The sequence below is a fragment of the Ascidia mentula genome, chromosome 3 (genome assembly GCF_947561715.1).
Source record: "Ascidia mentula chromosome 3, kaAscMent1.1, whole genome shotgun sequence".
Taxonomy (NCBI): Eukaryota; Metazoa; Chordata; class Ascidiacea; order Phlebobranchia; family Ascidiidae; genus Ascidia; species Ascidia mentula.
Genome location: NC_138568.1, coordinates 14,790,935 through 14,808,865, shown reverse-complemented (window position 1 = coordinate 14,808,865; position 17,931 = coordinate 14,790,935). Strand labels below are relative to the sequence as shown.

The following is a 17,931-nucleotide window of genomic DNA, read 5'->3' as shown; positions in this document are numbered from 1 at the left end:
AAACAACACATGCAAGTGGTTATTCTGGAACTGAACAATTCGAGGGTGTATCAATGCATTTGGATGTGAATTGTACATACATGCACAATAAACAGACAATAATGATTAACGACTAACCGGTTACGACGTCATAGTGCAGGAAACTGGGACATGCGGTAAAATATAGGTGTGACCAGCGTGCCAAGATGATCCATGTATTCTAGAGTAGAGGTAGCTAGAAATAAATATAGGTTTTTAAGGCAAAACGAAACGTAACAACCCTTTTTGGAGTACGGACTATTCCGATTGTTACATTCGTCATTCACTCTGCTATATCTATGTTTACTATTGTCATTCTTTATGAGCACAATCCGCATATGTTTTTTTCTTAAAAAGCGTTCCGCATCAATTATGAGAGTTTCACAAGAAAGTTTCACAGACACATATGTGCTTGTACTGTGCCTAAAACACAGTGTGTCTCACAATTTACACAAACATGGTTGTGGACGGTTCATACACGCAAATTACTCACAGCAAACCACAGGTTTTCCATCAGAATGACTTCAAAGACTCGCGATTATGCATGTTTTGGTAGGGGGAGTACGTCACATTCAACCGCGTGTTAAAATACTTTCAGCCTACTACAATTTCTTTGAATCACTGTGTCTGTCAAGAATCTAGTGTTGATTTAAGGAAAAATGATTTAAAATGGTTACAAAATCTCAGGTTTTCCATCAGCATGACTTCAAACACGCGCAATTTTGCATCTCAATTTGAGAGCACGGTCCGAATGCAGGCACGCTGGCCAATTTGGGCCCTCAATGTAACTTTCGTTTACCCGCGAATCGTAACCTCACTTGGAAACACAACTTTGTATTTTCGCATGTCCTTAACTTAAACTCCCGTTTTAATACCGCAAAGATTGTTTTGTGTTATCAGTAATCCCATGTATGTCTAAGCAAGATTTTGCAGTAACACTTGCTCCCGGGATAAACTAATAAGGTTTGTTATGGCCAGGGACAAAATTTAGTTGGAACACACTGGTCTAAACCATGGTGTATTTATGTATTTTTTTGCGCACTAAAATTTAAGCATTATCGGTCGGCCCTACATATCGCATTGACTAAAAGCGTGGTGTTAAGTTTCCTTCTCTTGGACAAAAGTCAACAGCGAAACCCAGAGTTGTATGTGAATATCGAACCCATGTTGTATGTGGTCGGACATAATTTTTAGAGATCATTTGTACTTGTTTTTTAACGATAACTTGCAAGCAATGGGTCATCCTGTTTCAACATTACATAGGAAAAGCAACTGTTAATGTAAGCCAAAACTTAATCAATTTCCGGGCCATAGAATTTCCAATAATTTTGCACAGGGCATGCTCAGATCATGCAGGTGAACATTATTTAAGTTAAATACCAACCGGCTCCACAAATATAAAATATCAACAGGAAAGCGAATAAATTATCGCAACTGCAATTTCTACACAGGCACCAACCATTTTTTATGATTCGCAAATGATGAGTGAGTATAACGCTCTAATGAGGAAAGTATCCTCGTGAACGTGTTGATGATCTATTGAAAACGTCCTTATGTTCACGACCGCCAAGAGTAGAAGTTGAACATTCTGGTGAATTCCTATGGATTTGATTATGTCAAGAAACATTAATGGCATTCCCCGAGTTAATAGATAGATCATGAGTGGTCGAAACCTTTAGAAAATAGGTATACAGTCTTCGCAGTCCAGCTGGATCAGCCACTTTTTCCCGACAAGTCGAAGCAAGATTTGAAAAATCAAGCTCCCGGTGAGATTTGAACGCACGACCCTGGACTAACCAGGCTGCAATGCCTGGACAAACCAGAAAAGTGGCTGATCCAGCTAGGCTTCAATGCCTGGGCTACAAAGCCTGTAAAGCTAATATAAACCCGATACGTTAAATGTGATCGCCAAGTAAGGACCAGCGCAGTGAGGCGATCCTGCCAATCATGCGAATCACGTCATTGTATGAAACATTACTGCGTTGATTCCTATCTGTTGTAAATTGTCGAGTCCGGGCTAGCAAGACCTCATATCGCTATTTAAACCGGTTACTCTCCCACCGTGTAGGCGTGTGTAACCAAGCGCGTCACAATTGTTAATCGAGTTACGTAATATTGTTTTGACATAACTCAGTAGGAACTATTCTTCGGTAGGTATAACAGCAACAGTGTAAAGACGTTATTATCTGCAGCTACAGATATATTACGTCTTTGAGTTTAAACTTGATTCTCGAATTGTCTGGCTTGCCACAAGATTTTTGCAAACGATTTAGTTGTGGAGAGTTATTTGATGACTAAAAGTAAGTAGTGTTAAATCCTTTACTGGATTACAGTCGGCCATTGTTACTAAGTTGTAAAGTTTACTTTCCCAACAACAAAACAACCAAACTCATATGCCTACTTTCCAATGACCAAACCCTGGTACAATAACCAAATCCTACTACAATAACCAAAGCCTGCTACAATAACCAAACCCTGCTACAATAACCAAATCCTGCTACAATGACCAAACCCTGGTACAATAACCAAATCCTGCTACAATGACCAAACCCTGCTACAATAACCAAAGCCTGCTACAATAACCAAACCCTGCTACAATAACCAAAGCCTGCTGCAATGACCAAACCCTGCTACAATGACCAAACCCTGCCACAATAACCAAAGCCTGCTACAATAACCAAATCCTGCTACAATGACCAAACCCTGGTACAATAACCAAATCCTGCTATAATGACCAAACCCTGGTACAATAACCAAATCCTGCTACAATGACCAAACCCTGCTACAATAATCAAAGCCTGCTACAATAACCAAACCCTGCTACAATAACCAAATCCTGCTACAATAACCAAACCCTGCTACAATAACCAAAGCTTGCTACAATAACCAAACCCTGCTACAATAACCAAATCCTGCTACAATGACCAAACCCTGGTACAATAACCAAATCCTGCTACAATGACCAAACCCTGGCACAATAACCAAATCCTGCTACAATGACCAAACCCTGCTACAATAACCAAATCCTGCTACAATGACCAAACCCTGCTACAATAACCAAAGCCTGCTACAATAACCAAACCCTGCTACAATAACCAAATCCTGCTACAATGACCAAACCCTGGTACAATAACCAAATCCTGCTACAATGACCAAACCCTGCTACAATAACCAAAGCCTACTACAATGACCAAACCCTGCTACAATAACCAAAGCCTGCTACAATGACCAAACCCTGCTACAATAACCAAAGCCTGCTACAATAACCAAACCCTGCTACAATGAACAAACCCTGCTACAATGACCAAACCCAGCTACAATAACCAAACCCTGCTACAGTGACCAAACCCTGCTACAATGACCAAACCCAGATACAATAACTAAACCCAGCTACAATGAACAAATCCAGCTACATTAACTAAACCCAGCTACAATAACCAAACCCTGCTACAATGACCAAAGCCTGCTACAATGACCAAACCCTGCTAAAATGACCAAACCCAGCTACAATAACCAAACCCAGCTACAATCGAACCATGTTACATGTGGAAATAGTTATTGGAGATCATTTGTAGTTGATTTTTTTTGCGATGCTTTCGATAAATTAGTAGAAGTCCAATTTTCATGTGCAACAATTTAAGCAGCTAATAGAACAAATGAGCAAGAATTTCTCTTATCACAAATAAACGTATACGTAGAATTGTACGAGAACGAACAACTTCTTCGAGCACCCATGCAACATTTCATATTCTTTACCATTGTTAATGACAATATAGTCTGCAGATTATGTCGGCTTTAACTTTTCACCGTCGGTTGAGGTAAATATGTCGTTGTATAAACGACAATGAAAACAATCTTAACGATCGCGACATAATGTTATCAACTGAAGGGTCAAAGTAAATTGATGACAGATACAGGGGAGTTTTCTGGGAGGTGGGTTTGGTTTAAGAGGGCGACTTGTCTGTCAGATTGCAATGCTGTGTTTAGTACAGAAGAAGCTACTATTATTTAGTAGCTTCGTTGCTATGACTAAATTTTTCAAGTTTTGATACCGAGAAAGGCGTATCACGAAACCGATAAATTGCGGGGCAGTATTTGACATAATACATACTTTAAAGCTGATCTTGCAAATATACCTTGACTGTGGGTTTGAAATCAGGCAAATTAATCTTCGAAGTTACGAATGCGACGAGTTACGTGGGGCGGTTTCCTACAGACGCTCGTATTAGCTTTACTTTATCATTTTGAAAAATCTGGGGGCGACTGAAATATTAACTCTACTTAAGATTAGTTTCAAACACTCTTTGTGGCAACACCTGACTCAAAACCCAAATAAAATTACCTGAAACTTACTCAATTTCGCCCAGCAACAACACATGCATATGTACTCACTCAACCGTAAAATTAACCCCCATGCATTACTGATTGCTTCCATTGGCAAAACTTATTTTGGTTCTTGCTCTCCACACATATATTTATATATATTCTTCTGGCATTTAAGTTTCTAAAGTTTTATTCGAAACCAACGTTTTGTCTGCCATCCGGCAGACAATTCTTATCAATTAGTATGCCTGGCAGCAAAAATAGCAGTATATATTTATTTATTTCCACTCGGATTAAATGTATGTACATGGATAACTACGTTGGTCAAATCCAACTCACAATCAAATTAAACAATTATTTACACAAAATGGGCGTTTTACAAGTGGTTACTATAATCACTTTTATATGTGGATGTTACAAATCAAGCCAATAACCAGTACATTATTTACGTCACACAGAGTTGATTATGATGCGCTTCAAAATTCAAAAATGCTATACAAGATTAGAAAAGACAGCAATGGAAAGAAAGATATGTTTCTATGTTTTGGTAAAGATGTTAAGTATAAGGATATATACAATGTATATCATAGGTTTTAGTTTAACGAAGAAATTCAGGGGGAATGTACAAACTATTTGGATCAAAAGCTGATCTTGTTGCTCCGTCCATTTCACCTGCGAGTTCGTTCCCTTCATCTAGCCTATGGGAAGCCCCCCCTACAACCAACCAGAAAATACATAAACATCATGACCATATCTATACCATACAAGTTTTCTGTATATCATCCCAAAAGTTTTAACGACAATATCTCATTTCTTAATCGTTGATCTTGTGTTTTTCTCCTTTTTTTCCCGGAAGACAATGTCACTCGATTCATATTTTGGATTATCTAATACTGGGTTATAAATTGTCTGATAAAAAATTGGTTTGTTTTTGCCTGTATTTACACGAAAAAAGCGCACTTACCCTTGTACAATCTTGTGTTTTTTTTGAATATTTTTCTTCTACGACTAACTTAACAACAGGTATACGTCAATGAAACAAACATATACAATTATCAACAAACCAATATTTTCGTTGCATTCAGGACAACGGCTTCGCTGTGACGCTCCACCACATTCCCCGATGGCGTACACGTGGCCATTCCTACACTTGTACCAGTGACCTTTGCTGAATTTCATCGCTTTCAAAACCATTTTCCGCTCATCTTCCGAAATCCCCAACCCCGAAAACAAGGATGGATTCTAAAGCAAAGAAAAATGACTTTTGAATTTTTGTTTAATTTTTTTACTCAACCACCTTTGACTTCATTTCATCCAAAAGTTTTTTCACTTTATCTTCCTTCAATTGCGAGTATGGAGAAAGATCTTTCAACAAAACATTTTCAATTTCTTCCACCTCGCAATCCCTATTTGTTTAGTACGAGTTGTTATGAGAACGTAGTTGTAACAGACAAAAATTATTTTACAAACTCACTTCAAAATTGGACTGCGTTCAATCGAAGATTTGATTTTGATTAAAACAATCCAATGTTTTAGTCTCGCAAATTCGCGCTGCAAGTCGTCAATTTCTTGTCCAGAAAAGTTGTTTCTTTTGTTTGTTAACCACCTGGAAATTTGGCGACAACCTGCTTCAAATTCTTTCTTCATTCCTGGAAAAATTAGATCCAGAAATGATGGCGGAAAGAACACTCTTGGTCACGTTTTATCACCTTGTAATGTGGAGTTTGTCGATGATAAATATATATTTTTCAGATTTTGCAATAAGCTTGACAAACGACTTAAACCATTGTATTTTACTTCCACCACGTGGACGTCGTTCATCGTTCGAATTCGTCTCTGGAAATTTGAGTTTGCATAAATTTCGTCTGTGATTCATTTGAAGAATGTTCGATACCTCGTTCATTTCGTCAAGGATCTCATCTGCTTGCATTTTGAAGTAAAGTTTGATATTCAAGTCTTTTTTTATTTGTCCTTTCAATTTTCCGACTTCGGAGTTGATATTTTTGTTGTTACCAGCAATTTTTATCTTACATGCGTTAGTTATTCTGTAACAAAAGAAAACTATACTAGAAAAGACTTTCAGCTGGTTTAATACCCGATTTTTGATAAAAAAAGCAACATTTAAAAATTCTTTCAGGAAGATATTAAAATTTAGGCAAATGCTCTATATTTACTCTAGTTGTTTGTTGATGACATTTTTGTATCTCCTCGATTTTTTTATGGGGGTTTTGCATAGTGGGCATTCCTTCAAAGCAATATTCATTTCGTCTGTTTCTTCGTCGTTCATCCATTTATCCAGTCCTTGATATGTGAAAATATGTCCGCACTCCTCAAGCTGTACAAACCTATACAGATAACACAAACAACTGTAAGTTTCTACTGGTTTAACAACAAGTTAAAGTTTGTACCGAACATCTTCTTCGTCCTCATCACCGAAAAATATTTCAGTGACCTTGTCCTTGTCACAAACTCGACAGAGGTCAGGACACGTTTCGCCGCACAAACCAATGCAAGGATGACCACATTTCTTAGTTTTCTTCAAACATATCCTTTGTTACAACAGAGTGAGTACAACCTGTTAAAATACAAACCTGGCATGGTTCGTTGCACGCAGGTCTATCACATGGTCCCGAACACAACTTTGAGCATGAATGATGTTTACACTTCCAACCGCAAACTTCTCTGCATTTTTTTCAAATATTTAGAGATTAACTTCTGACTTAGGTTTAGATCTCGGGTTTTGCAACTGTTGCAATTTATTTAAGTTAAAGCAGAACCGAAAAACATTAGAAACATGTTTGTTAAGTTTAACGTTTATACAAACTGCTATGTTGATGTCAGAACAAATTAAAACTGTATCGACTACTATGTATCAATACTTACATGCAAGGTTTGCAAGGTTCTGAACATATTCTCTTACAGTTGCTGTGCTCGCACAACGTTGTGCATTTTCTGGTGCATGGCGGACAATTCCGTGAGCAAGTAACTTCACAAGTATGCCCGCATATAAGAACCCTCCCACACTTCTGCTTGCATCTCTGGTGCAGACGCCCCTAAAATATATTTGAGAATGTTGTAGTAGGAATCACAATGAGTAATGGAAAGTTACACTTCGTTAAATCAATTGTTTGGTTTAAAACATACTTATCATTTATAGAAAGGAAAAAACAAAACATTCTTAAGTATAGTGACAAAAATATTACTTGAAAGCATGACGAGCACGTTCCCTTGCACTGATGTTCACATTTTAACATCGCTTTGCATTTCTCTTTGCAAAGTCTTGGGTCTGGACTTGACGATGAATGACAGGAAACTTTTATTTTATGTCCACAAGGACTCTCCGCTGAAAAGAATTAAAAGAACTAGATTTTAACGTCTTTTGGATAAATTCGTTACTGAAACAGATACGTCAAGTTTGAAGAAACAAATGTTGCTTCCACTGACTTTTGCCACTGAGATAAAACTAATGATAAAGTACAAATACACGAAAAGTGGATAGAGTTACAATTGATTTTAGACAAGTTTGGGCTCAAATACCCAAGAATCGAAACTTTTATCAGGGAGTTACCCATGACTGAAACCATGCAGTTTGTGGTGCAAAATCTCCCACATGAATTCATGCAATTGTGGCCACATTCCAATGTTTTGGTGCAAGGCATTTTACAAAGGAATGTGTGTGGATCTTGATGACAAGGCACTTCCTGTTCATGTTTGCACCAGGGAATCACCTGCAATATAATCGAATAAATATTAAAAAATCCTCTGTAAATTATCAAAGATGAAATATTTAGTTTTTTATTTCTTGCGCTTGGGAATCTTTAAATTGTTTCAAGTGCTTCGCAAATATTGTCGCAAAGAATTAAAAAAAACGATTTCAATACCTTTATCACAGAAACTTTGCACTCTCCACAATCCTCGTGACACTTTAAAGGACATATATGACCTTGAGGACACTTTTTAACACATGGTTTTCTGCACTTATGCTTGTAATGTTCCGCATCAACAGGATGACAACTCCTCGGACAACTATGTCCACACTGAAGTCTCACCCCACATACTTTGTCACATCCACCTGGAGTAGAAGCTCGGTAACAAAACCTAGTTTGTTTGAATTCACGTAACGACCTTCAGGTACTTTGTTGAAGTCTGTAGCAAATGAGGCCTTAGTAACATGACCAGGATGGTTTCTACAACAAAGCGGGAGCGATTTTCCGAACTGTCCGTGTACTTTTAAGGCATCCACTATTTTTCGCCAAAGAGGACTTTTTTCTCGGAGAATCTTTTCAAAAAATCCATCCATAAAATTTGATACATAACATTTCTATGACAATTTACCGTGAAATTTCCAATGCAATACAAACCCATCTTTGCTCGTGAGAGAGCGACGCACACGCGGTTTTTAACCTTCAGGAATCCGATGTTTTGCTGAAGGAAACAATTTATTTGCTTCTTACCAAAAACTTTCAACAATTTCCAACCTCGTCGTTGCTTCGGACGAGAGAAAGAAGAATGACGTCATTTTCCTCTCCTTGAAAATTATCTACTGCAGTCACACGGACACCCTGGTAAAGTTTCTTCTCCATAACGCGCTTGAAAGCGAATAGTTGACCTGGAAAGTCATATTTGACGTCACCAATGTCTATATCACAATCACCGCTGTACCCGTGTAAGCCGTGAGTATCGTGATTTGCTCTGGTTTGTAACCTTGACATAAAAGGTACTGACAAAGTGCAACCATGTAGTCTGCCTCGTGCTGGTTTGTCTGATAAAATATTTGTTATCGAATAAAAGATCCTTGTGAAGAAACAACCAACTCGGCTTACCTTGCTTTTGCTGTCAGAAACACTTTCCTCGGGTTGTTCGTGAGTTACGAAAAATACATTTTTGGAAATTCCCCGAATGTTTTCGTATTTTTCCACACTGCAGTGGTCAATCAAGTCTGAATAAATGTTAATTCGAAGCAAGTCAGCGATTCTTGGTCGCATTCTATGTTGAACCTTCAGTTTTGTGTACGGTAATCCATTTTTTATCTAAAAAATAATTGGCATTACATGTTGTGAAGTTCATAACATTAACTATGGTTACCATTCGTTCGAACAAGGAAACGTCCAAGTTGAATTTTACAGCAAGTTCGTGAACGGTCGGTGAAGGTCTGAGTTGTTGATGGTCGCCGATCAGTATCAGATGTTCGGTTGATTTGGGCATTGTTGTAACAATATGAGCTTCTAGAACCTCAGCAGCTTCTTCAACGATCACAATTTTTACCTGAATAACCGGTATTATTGGCGTAACATCTTCAACACTTACGCTGCTGCCAAATTGCTTACGGGTAAGTTTCGAATAATGTCACGGTACTTTGCTGCACCAGTTGTTGTCATTCCAATAACATCAGCTTCTTCCAGTATGGCGCGATCGTCGCTTTTCTGGATTTCATGTAAACTTTTTGCAAGCCGGTTGTACTTGCAAGAGTGAACTTCAACTTTTTCCCTTATTGTGGTTCGAAAGTCAGCAACCCATCTCCTGCCATGAGGTTAAATCACATACTTAGTTTTCCGTACAATCAACTGCACTCAATGCTTGTCGTTATCACTGCGTTAAGTTCGAATACTCACCGATACAAATTCCATCTTTGATCTGCACTCAACGTGTTTATGTTTGTTAGGTTTCGGGCTGATCCACTTGTCATGGCATCAATTTTTCCGAGCTCGTTCATCACAGCCTGTTGTCGTTTTGTTTTCCCGCCCTTTTGCCTTCCACCATGAAGGTCACCTAGTTTCATCAAGGTCATCTATTTATTTAGAGTTAACAACAAGTTTTGTCGATAGAAATTTGTATGAAGACACCATGACTGGAAGTTTATATTATCATAAATTCCTGTTAGCATATTGCCGACAAAATCGTGGCAACAGAGTTTTTGACAGCTTTTACGTATAAACTTAACATGGGCGTTGTTTTGTGAAAATACTGATGATGCTTATAATATACATGCATTTACAGAATATCTTGTTGTACGACAAACGATATTAGGTTTCATATGAAAATTGTTAAAATACCCTTAAATATGAACGCGGACATTTTTCTGATAAGTTTTTCTCTTCGTTTTTGCTTTTCTGTTTCTGTCAAGTCGCTACGTAAGAACTTGGCCAACATTTCATCATCTGTGATTGATTAATATAGAAAATATTTCAAGTAAGTAATCTTGGCCTTGAAAGCTTTGACGAAGAAGTTGTCGTAAAAGTAATTTCCGTTATATGTGCAAGAAAGCCACAATAATTGAGAGCTGCCGACCTGTGAGGTCTCATCAGTGCATGTTGTTGACTGTGACACTGTGTTAGCTTTTACACTAGCGGCACACTAATTGTATTGAATTGGGTTTTAGCCTTTAGCACTCTCGATTACCAAGCAGTTCCGTTTGGCCATAGTGCGCTCCACGGTGGTTCGTCTCTGTTGTTTGGTACTCAGTATAGGGTACCCAACGGATCGACGTTGACCGAAAGGTGCCACAAAGTGGAAATCAGTGTGCCCGCTAGTGTAAAAGCTAGCACAGTGCCACAGTCAACAGCTGCTCCGATGAGACCTCACAGGTCGAAACAGTGCGTGTACACACCCTGTCTGCAGCTCTCAATTTCCATTACTTTTACCAAGTTTTACATTTTTTACATAAGATCCTGAAATGCGATTTAGTGACAAAGATACTCACCTGGCATCCTTTGTTCTTGAAGTAAAGCAGCTTCTTCCTCAATTTCAAGTTCACTATTTTCATTTGTTTCGTATGTGTAGTCTGTATTTAAAAACGAAAGTTAAAATTAATATGTCACAGGAATACTACTTACGGATTTTCTCATAATTCTGAGAATAAAGAGACTGGTCCATACCATTGTAAATATTGTCATGTTTCATACAAAAAAAACATTTCGGCAAGAACTTATGCCATCATCTTGCCGAATTTCTTTTTTAGTATGAAACATGGCATTGTTTACAATGTATAGACAAGTCTCTTTATTCTTGGAATATTCCACAGTTTATTTGAATCATCTCACTTCTTATTTGTGAATGTTCTTGTAACCACTGCAGAGGACTTTGGTTTTCTGAAATTAATTTTGAATATTAAACATTTGCAAGAAATTGTGTAAGCTGCATAACGATAGCCAACTGTTTCGACCTCTAAGGTCTCATCAGTGCAGCTGGCGTGACTATCAGAGGACTTTGCCGAACAAACGGTCAAGCAAAGATTTTCACTTTGTGGTGACTATACAATCACCGTCATCCGTTGGGCACCAAACTAGGTGCAACCTTACGGAGAACACAAGGTGGAAACACTATGGCCAAGCAATGCCCAACTAATACCGTCGTCAGATTACAGGCAAGAAAGTTTGTCATTTCAAACTATTAACATTTACACACTTTGAACATTTTAGTTACTCAGTTTAGCACTTTCACAGAGAAACTTGTAAAACAAATTTTGAAGTCTACGAACCTGAAACCATAATTGCACAGTTAATTTCCTCTTTGTTAAATCCAAGTTTTGTCAGTTGTTGACAGTTTGGTGGTAAAGCTATATGGTGTAATATTTCTAAAACTATATCTGCAAAGAAAAAAGTTGTTGCTATCCAGAAATACAACTTATAAAACAAATGCCTGTCGGTGGAGGTTCGATTGATCTCATCTTAACAAACCGATGTTTGCGCATCCAATTAAACAATCTTTGGACATTGAAGGAACCTAAACAATATTGAAGAACAATAAGCGGACGAACCCTTAACTGCTTCGAAGAGATTTACTCACATGTGCGAACAATGGCATCATAGAAATGTTGTAGGTTAAAGTGTTTGGGATGAAGTGTTTGAAAAACATTTGTAATTCTGTTCAAAGCTTCTGAAAATATTTAGGGCAAAAAATTTACATTGTTTGCGTGCACTTAAAAATACATACGACTTGCAACAAAATCCTTGTTAAGTTTAAAGTTTCCCATTGATTCCACACCTAGCCACTCCAGAAAAGATTTATTTGCTGAAGCATATTTCACGTTGGTAAATTCATCTTAAGTTTTATAACGAACAACTCACGGTCACGTGGGCAGCAATCAATTTGATTGTAGAGATGCACAGGAATGACTGGCCAGAGTGTTTCCAAGTTCAGAATTACTTTACTTGAAACTTCCAAAATCTCAATGTTTTCCATCATTTTTTCGATAAGAACTTGCCTTTCCCCTGCCCAATATTTAAGTTATATTCAAACACTTGTAACAAATCGGTATTTATTATTTTGTATATTTGTTGCCTTTTAATTTCCCAAAAGTGCTTTTGTTAAACTTTGTAGCATAGTTGTAACATCTTTTCTTGCTCATTAGTGTGCAATGTAGAAGGTTTTCGTTTTTACATCTTCCACCAACCCTCACGATTCCAGATGGATGGAATGGAACGATTCCTTCGAGAAACTGATCTAGTGCATGGTTTGTGTAACATACAACAAGGATCGGATTCTTCCGTCCCATGTCATTTTTTGTGAGGCTGAGAACGCCATATTTTTTGTTACAAAGAATGGAAAAACAATAAAACTTTGAGCCTACCCGTTTGTTAGCATCAGTTTCATGATAGTTAAACCAATGTAGGTTTTCCCTGTTCCTGGTGGTCCTTGAATAATCGACAATTCATTTGTAAACGCATTGATTAAAGCTCTCCTCTGAGAATCATCAAGTGCTAATTCCTCAGCGGTAGGCCAATGGTTTTTAACCAAAATATCCACAAAGCCAGAAGGAGCTCCTGAAATTGACGTTTATTTTACGATTAAAAAAACAACTTGTCACCCAAACAGTAAGCTTAACTATTTTTTAATGTTTAGCAATACATTTTTACCTTCAAACTCAGAAGAAAACGTAAAAAGTGCTTTGAATGGGTTGTTTCTAAAGTAAAGTGGTGAGTTTATCCTTTTTTGGCATCTCACAAGATATCTCTCTAATGGAACCCTTTCAATTTCTGCAGAAATATTATTCCATAAACAATTTGCAAAATAGCACTATTGGGTCCCAAACAGTTGTTTTGGCCATAGTGCGCTCCACGTGGTTCGTCTGTGTTGATTGGTACCTAGTTTGGTACCCAACATATCGACGATTGACCGAAAGGTACCACAAAGTGGAAATCTGTGTGCCTGCTAGTCTACCAGCTAGCACAGTGCCACATCAACAGCTGCACTGATGAGACCTTACAGGTCGAAACAGTGCGTGTATACACCCTGTCTGCAGGTCTAATTTGCAAAATAATCCTGAAAGTAAGCAATACCTTGAAGACCAGCAAGTACGTGACGATATGCCTCAAAGTAGGCTTCGGTTTCAATCATTGTGTACTCCTGCTGCATATCAATATCAGGCACTTTAAAGGATTCGTCAAAAAATGGGTCGAAATCCTCGTCAGAAAAATACATCTCATCTAAAAGTTTTTTGTTTCAATCAACAAACTTTTCATGGTTGCTGCTATTGTTTAAAATCACCTTCGCTGCGAATTTTACCTTCTTGATAAAAATCATCATCCACGGGCGCTGTTATTTCTAAGAGATTGGTGCTGTGAACAAATTCAACATTCAAGTATCCAAAACATAGGTCATTAGGATTTCGTTGTGAAATTGTGGCAAAAAGTAAGTTGTTCTGCAAAGAAAAAGAAGTCAGAAGAGCATTGGAAATGCTCAGAAATGTACCTGAAAGTTGTCAGATGAAAGGCAAATTAAATTCCCAAACATTAGTCTTTTGCTACTTTGCCATCGAATGCTACGGAATGGTCTTGAGTCAAAATGTATACGATGCAACATTCCTGAAAACCATTTAAATTTTTATAAAATTGCAGTGATGTAGATTTGCCAGAAATTTACCTCGACCCCCAGGAAAGGAATATTCAACTTTTACTTTGTTGTAAACTTTAACACATTGTTTGTGTTTTCTCTCTCTACTCGCACCCAAATCTGCACAACAGAATTTTGTTAAAAACTTACCTTTTTACTCCTTTAATCTATTACCAGAAGACAGATGTTCTTGTATTCCATCCCGCAGAGGTCGAACAAAATCTTCTCGCAAAAGTCTAAACTGGACATCCAAATAATGCTCCTGGCTGTTAAAAGTAATTTTTGAACAAACAAAGGACAGAGAACCGAAGAAAATGGTAAGTAAACGTATACTTCCAATGCAATGACGTTCACACTAAATATTCTCTTTACCTTTGGTAAGCATTGGAAATCAGGTTGGTTCTTATAAAAAGATTTTTTGTTGAGTGAATATCAGACTGTGTAGGAAACACTGGGATTTCTCTAAAATCATCTGGTGGCTTTTCATTGTGCAATGCTCCAGGGTTTTCGTAATGTTGTCTTTTAACATAAACGAAGGGATATAATTTTAACATAATCACAGTTAGTGTAGGGAAGAAAACAACAAAACATACTTCTTCTGTTTGAGAGTTTCAACTTTGACCGGCGACGTTTCCTCGAACATTTCTTGAACTTCACCAAATATTTGAGAAACATTTTCTTGTGATTGGAGATTCAAATTTTTAATTACATTTTCAACAATTAATTTAAGCATGGAAACCTGAAAAAGTAATTGAGCAAATAAGCCCAGAATTTTGTTTAGATTATTTTTTAGATAATGCTTTATTTTGTAGACAGATAACACACTGTTTCTACCTGGGTCACATCTGTTGCTATTGCGTCTGTAATTTAGCGCTTTTTAGGGCCCCAGTACTTCCACCCGAAGTTTAAATTTTAATTTAACTTTGTTGTTTACTTGCCTGCTTTTTTGAAGTCGTTGGCATTTTGTTCATCCATCCTTTCATCACTTGAAGGCAATTAACAACATGAGTGACATCAACAATTCTGAACATTTCAAAAAGTGTTAAAGCTTTAAAAACGGATTTTTTGAAAACTTTATACCTTCCACCACTGCTTATGCCATGCAAAAATGTGGAAGCCTTCTCGTGAAAGTTGCAATCCAGTGCAGTTTTTAAAACAAAATTAACCGATTGATTTGGAACATCATCTCTGCATATTTTTGCCAAAGCACCAAGAATCATTTGGATCATGCCTAAACGAGATACGAAGAACTCACTTGTGGCAAATATAAGTTTAAAGTACAACTGTTTAATTTAAATATTTCATTATTTCATTACTAAAAACGTGTAACTACCACATGGCAAATTTGTTACAAGGACGAAAAAATGCCTAAAACATGACTTACCGTCGCTCAAGTTTTGTTTTAGTGTGAGGTAAATCCCTGATGATTCTGTTGATAAACGGATTGCCAAATCACTAGAGGTTATGTCCTCATTGTTAACCATCTCTTCAAGTGCTTCGTATGGAATTGGTTTTGGAATGCTGGAATCATAGCAACAGTATAACCTCAGTCCTTCTAAAGCCGAATATAAACTAACCATTTCTCATGATTTGCAGATGATGAGTAAGAACCTCTCTTATAAGGAGAATATCTTGGGGAGTGGAAAACTTCTTTTCGACGGCCAACATGAGAAGTTGAACATCCTGGTGAATTCCTATAATTTCAATATAAATATATCAGAAGGATATAGTATAAAGTAATGCAAGTGCAAATTCTACACAGACACCAACCATTTTTTATGATTAGCAGATGATGGGTGCGAACCGCTCTTATGAGGAGAGTATCTTCGTGAACGTGTTGGTGATTTGTTGAAAACTTCCTTATGTTCACGACTGCCAAGATTAGAAGTTGAACATTCTGGCGAATTCCTTCGGATTAAAATATTTTGATTATTATATCAACAAACATTAATGCTTGGTATTCCTCGTGTTAATAGATAGATCATGAGTGGTCGAAAGCAACACCCACTTTCTAATAGTGATGAGGCAGTATGACGTGATGTGGTGGTGAGGGGTCGCCACTTAAATTCTCACTGCACTCATCACATCACTTAAAAAGTTTTGTGGTAACTTGAATTACATAGAAATCAACCACGGACAACAAGAAAACGGCATACGAGTATGTTGGGTGCAAGTCCTATTGGAAAACACTGACGGACTCGTGTTCGTTCATTTAACTGCTCGTTGTTACAAATGTGTAACCATTGACAAATAATATAACTTTACTTGGCGAAAGGATTTTGATAAGCTCCACGCTTGATTTGAAAAAAAGTTGTTCATTTTGCATTTCGTAATCCGGATTTTCATGTACTTTTTTCACTTTAACTTTGCATTCGTTCACCAAATCGCACTTAAGTTACGTTTGTTTATGACAACTACTGATAGCTATATTCTTTCCTCACTATTGTTTCCTCTGTCACATGGGCAGCATCGGATCACTAAGCACTATTATTGTTCGGCACATGTGCTTGTGACCAATGGTTTTGGGTAAACATAAGGTTAGAAATACGCGATACAGAGCTTTCGCGGTCTTAGTGTTACAAAGATATCTTATCCGTGTTCAATCAGGGTAATTCTGCTTCCAACTAATTGCGAATGCTTATAGGCCTTGAAACAATCATCGCGCGGACATCTCGAATCAGGATTAAGTTTCACCTGGGTTGGGTGTAATGTTGGAAGTCTATCTGGGGTCCTGAGTAAACGGGTCCTGGTGAAGTTGGACGATATATATGACTGTCGCTGATCGCAGTTGCAGTTGGCTTCACTGCTGAAGCAAATGAGCGCGCTCCTGCAAATCATATTCAAAATGACTTCGACTCCTACGAATTTTATCATTGTTTTTCATTCAGTCTTTCAGCAACGCAAAGATTACATACTTAACAAAAAACTGATACAATCCTGTAAAACAACCCTCGAATGGTACACAACTTATTTAAAAACAACAAGCAACCCAAAAACATTGCATGAGGTCTTACTAGAAACATTTTCCTCAATCTCTCGTTGTATTCTCCTGCCACGAATTGGAGTCCTTTCATTTCTCTCTCTTGCATCAGACTTGATCTTTGACAGTGCGTTGACAGTTACACGTAAGTTTGTATCCCTTCCAGAAGATATTCTTCGACTCGGAGAAGCAACTCTATTAAAAATTGGCCTCTCGACAGATTGACGACGAAGAGGTTTCAATTTCACTCGTCTTGTCATCTTAAATTTAATTCTGCGTGAAACGAAAAATCAATTCTTAGAAACTGGCGCAGCAATTGCTGATGACCAATTTAGAAAATAGATGGCTACATATTGAGCCAAGTAGTTTGGAGGCGGAACTTTCCAGGACGCAGGACGAATTGCACTGGAGGTTGGAGCAGTACAGGACATTAGGTGGCCTGCATGGTGTGTAGACCTAAGCAATTCTCATTATAACGAGTTTGCCATCGACTCACACACCAAGTTGGAAGCTGGGCTCGTATCCCGGTGTGGTGAAAAGAATGAAAGCTTAAACTCTGTCTGTACAAATGAAGGATGTCCACTTCTTTTGTCTTGTGTTTTTAGTTTATTTTGACACAAGCTTTAGTGAGGTCCTTTCTCTTTATCAGTACATAAACAATCGTACAGCGTAAAAATCTTTACTTTGCCAACTATATCTTTATACAAAACGATGCGCTGACTTTGTCGTAACTAAATTCACCACCTCGCTGTTGTAAATTGTCGATGCACGTATTACGC

The 17,931-nt window shown here is 37.7% G+C and overlaps 1 protein-coding gene across 1 annotated transcript; it reads right to left on the bottom strand.

The window, feature by feature from the left end:
• Positions 1–4,594: 4,594 nt before the first annotated feature.
• LOC145894085 (NFX1-type zinc finger-containing protein 1-like) lies at positions 4,595–17,421 on the bottom strand. The gene is made up of 46 exons (XM_082982539.1): positions 17,187–17,421; positions 16,867–16,999; positions 15,943–16,080; positions 15,750–15,866; positions 15,557–15,693; positions 15,253–15,403; positions 15,111–15,195; positions 14,766–14,911; positions 14,545–14,691; positions 14,347–14,438; positions 14,203–14,292; positions 14,032–14,144; positions 13,828–13,981; positions 13,620–13,766; positions 13,197–13,316; positions 12,911–13,103; positions 12,622–12,851; positions 12,408–12,551; positions 12,274–12,351; positions 12,127–12,216; positions 11,980–12,063; positions 11,819–11,926; positions 11,382–11,429; positions 11,042–11,122; positions 10,395–10,499; positions 9,954–10,110; positions 9,669–9,861; positions 9,427–9,606; positions 9,165–9,371; positions 9,004–9,103; positions 8,820–8,950; positions 8,677–8,766; positions 8,467–8,620; positions 8,223–8,413; positions 7,910–8,069; positions 7,545–7,684; positions 7,225–7,394; positions 6,933–7,023; positions 6,750–6,877; positions 6,516–6,686; positions 6,236–6,386; positions 6,051–6,177; positions 5,816–5,990; positions 5,639–5,747; positions 5,406–5,583; positions 4,595–5,055 (listed from the first exon to the last, which is right to left on the bottom strand). The coding sequence occupies exons 1-46, from the start codon at positions 17,410–17,412 to the stop codon at positions 4,940–4,942; spliced, it is 6,276 nt and encodes a 2,091-aa protein (XP_082838665.1). The 5' UTR covers positions 17,413–17,421; the 3' UTR covers positions 4,595–4,939.
• Positions 17,422–17,931: the final 510 nt, after the last annotated feature.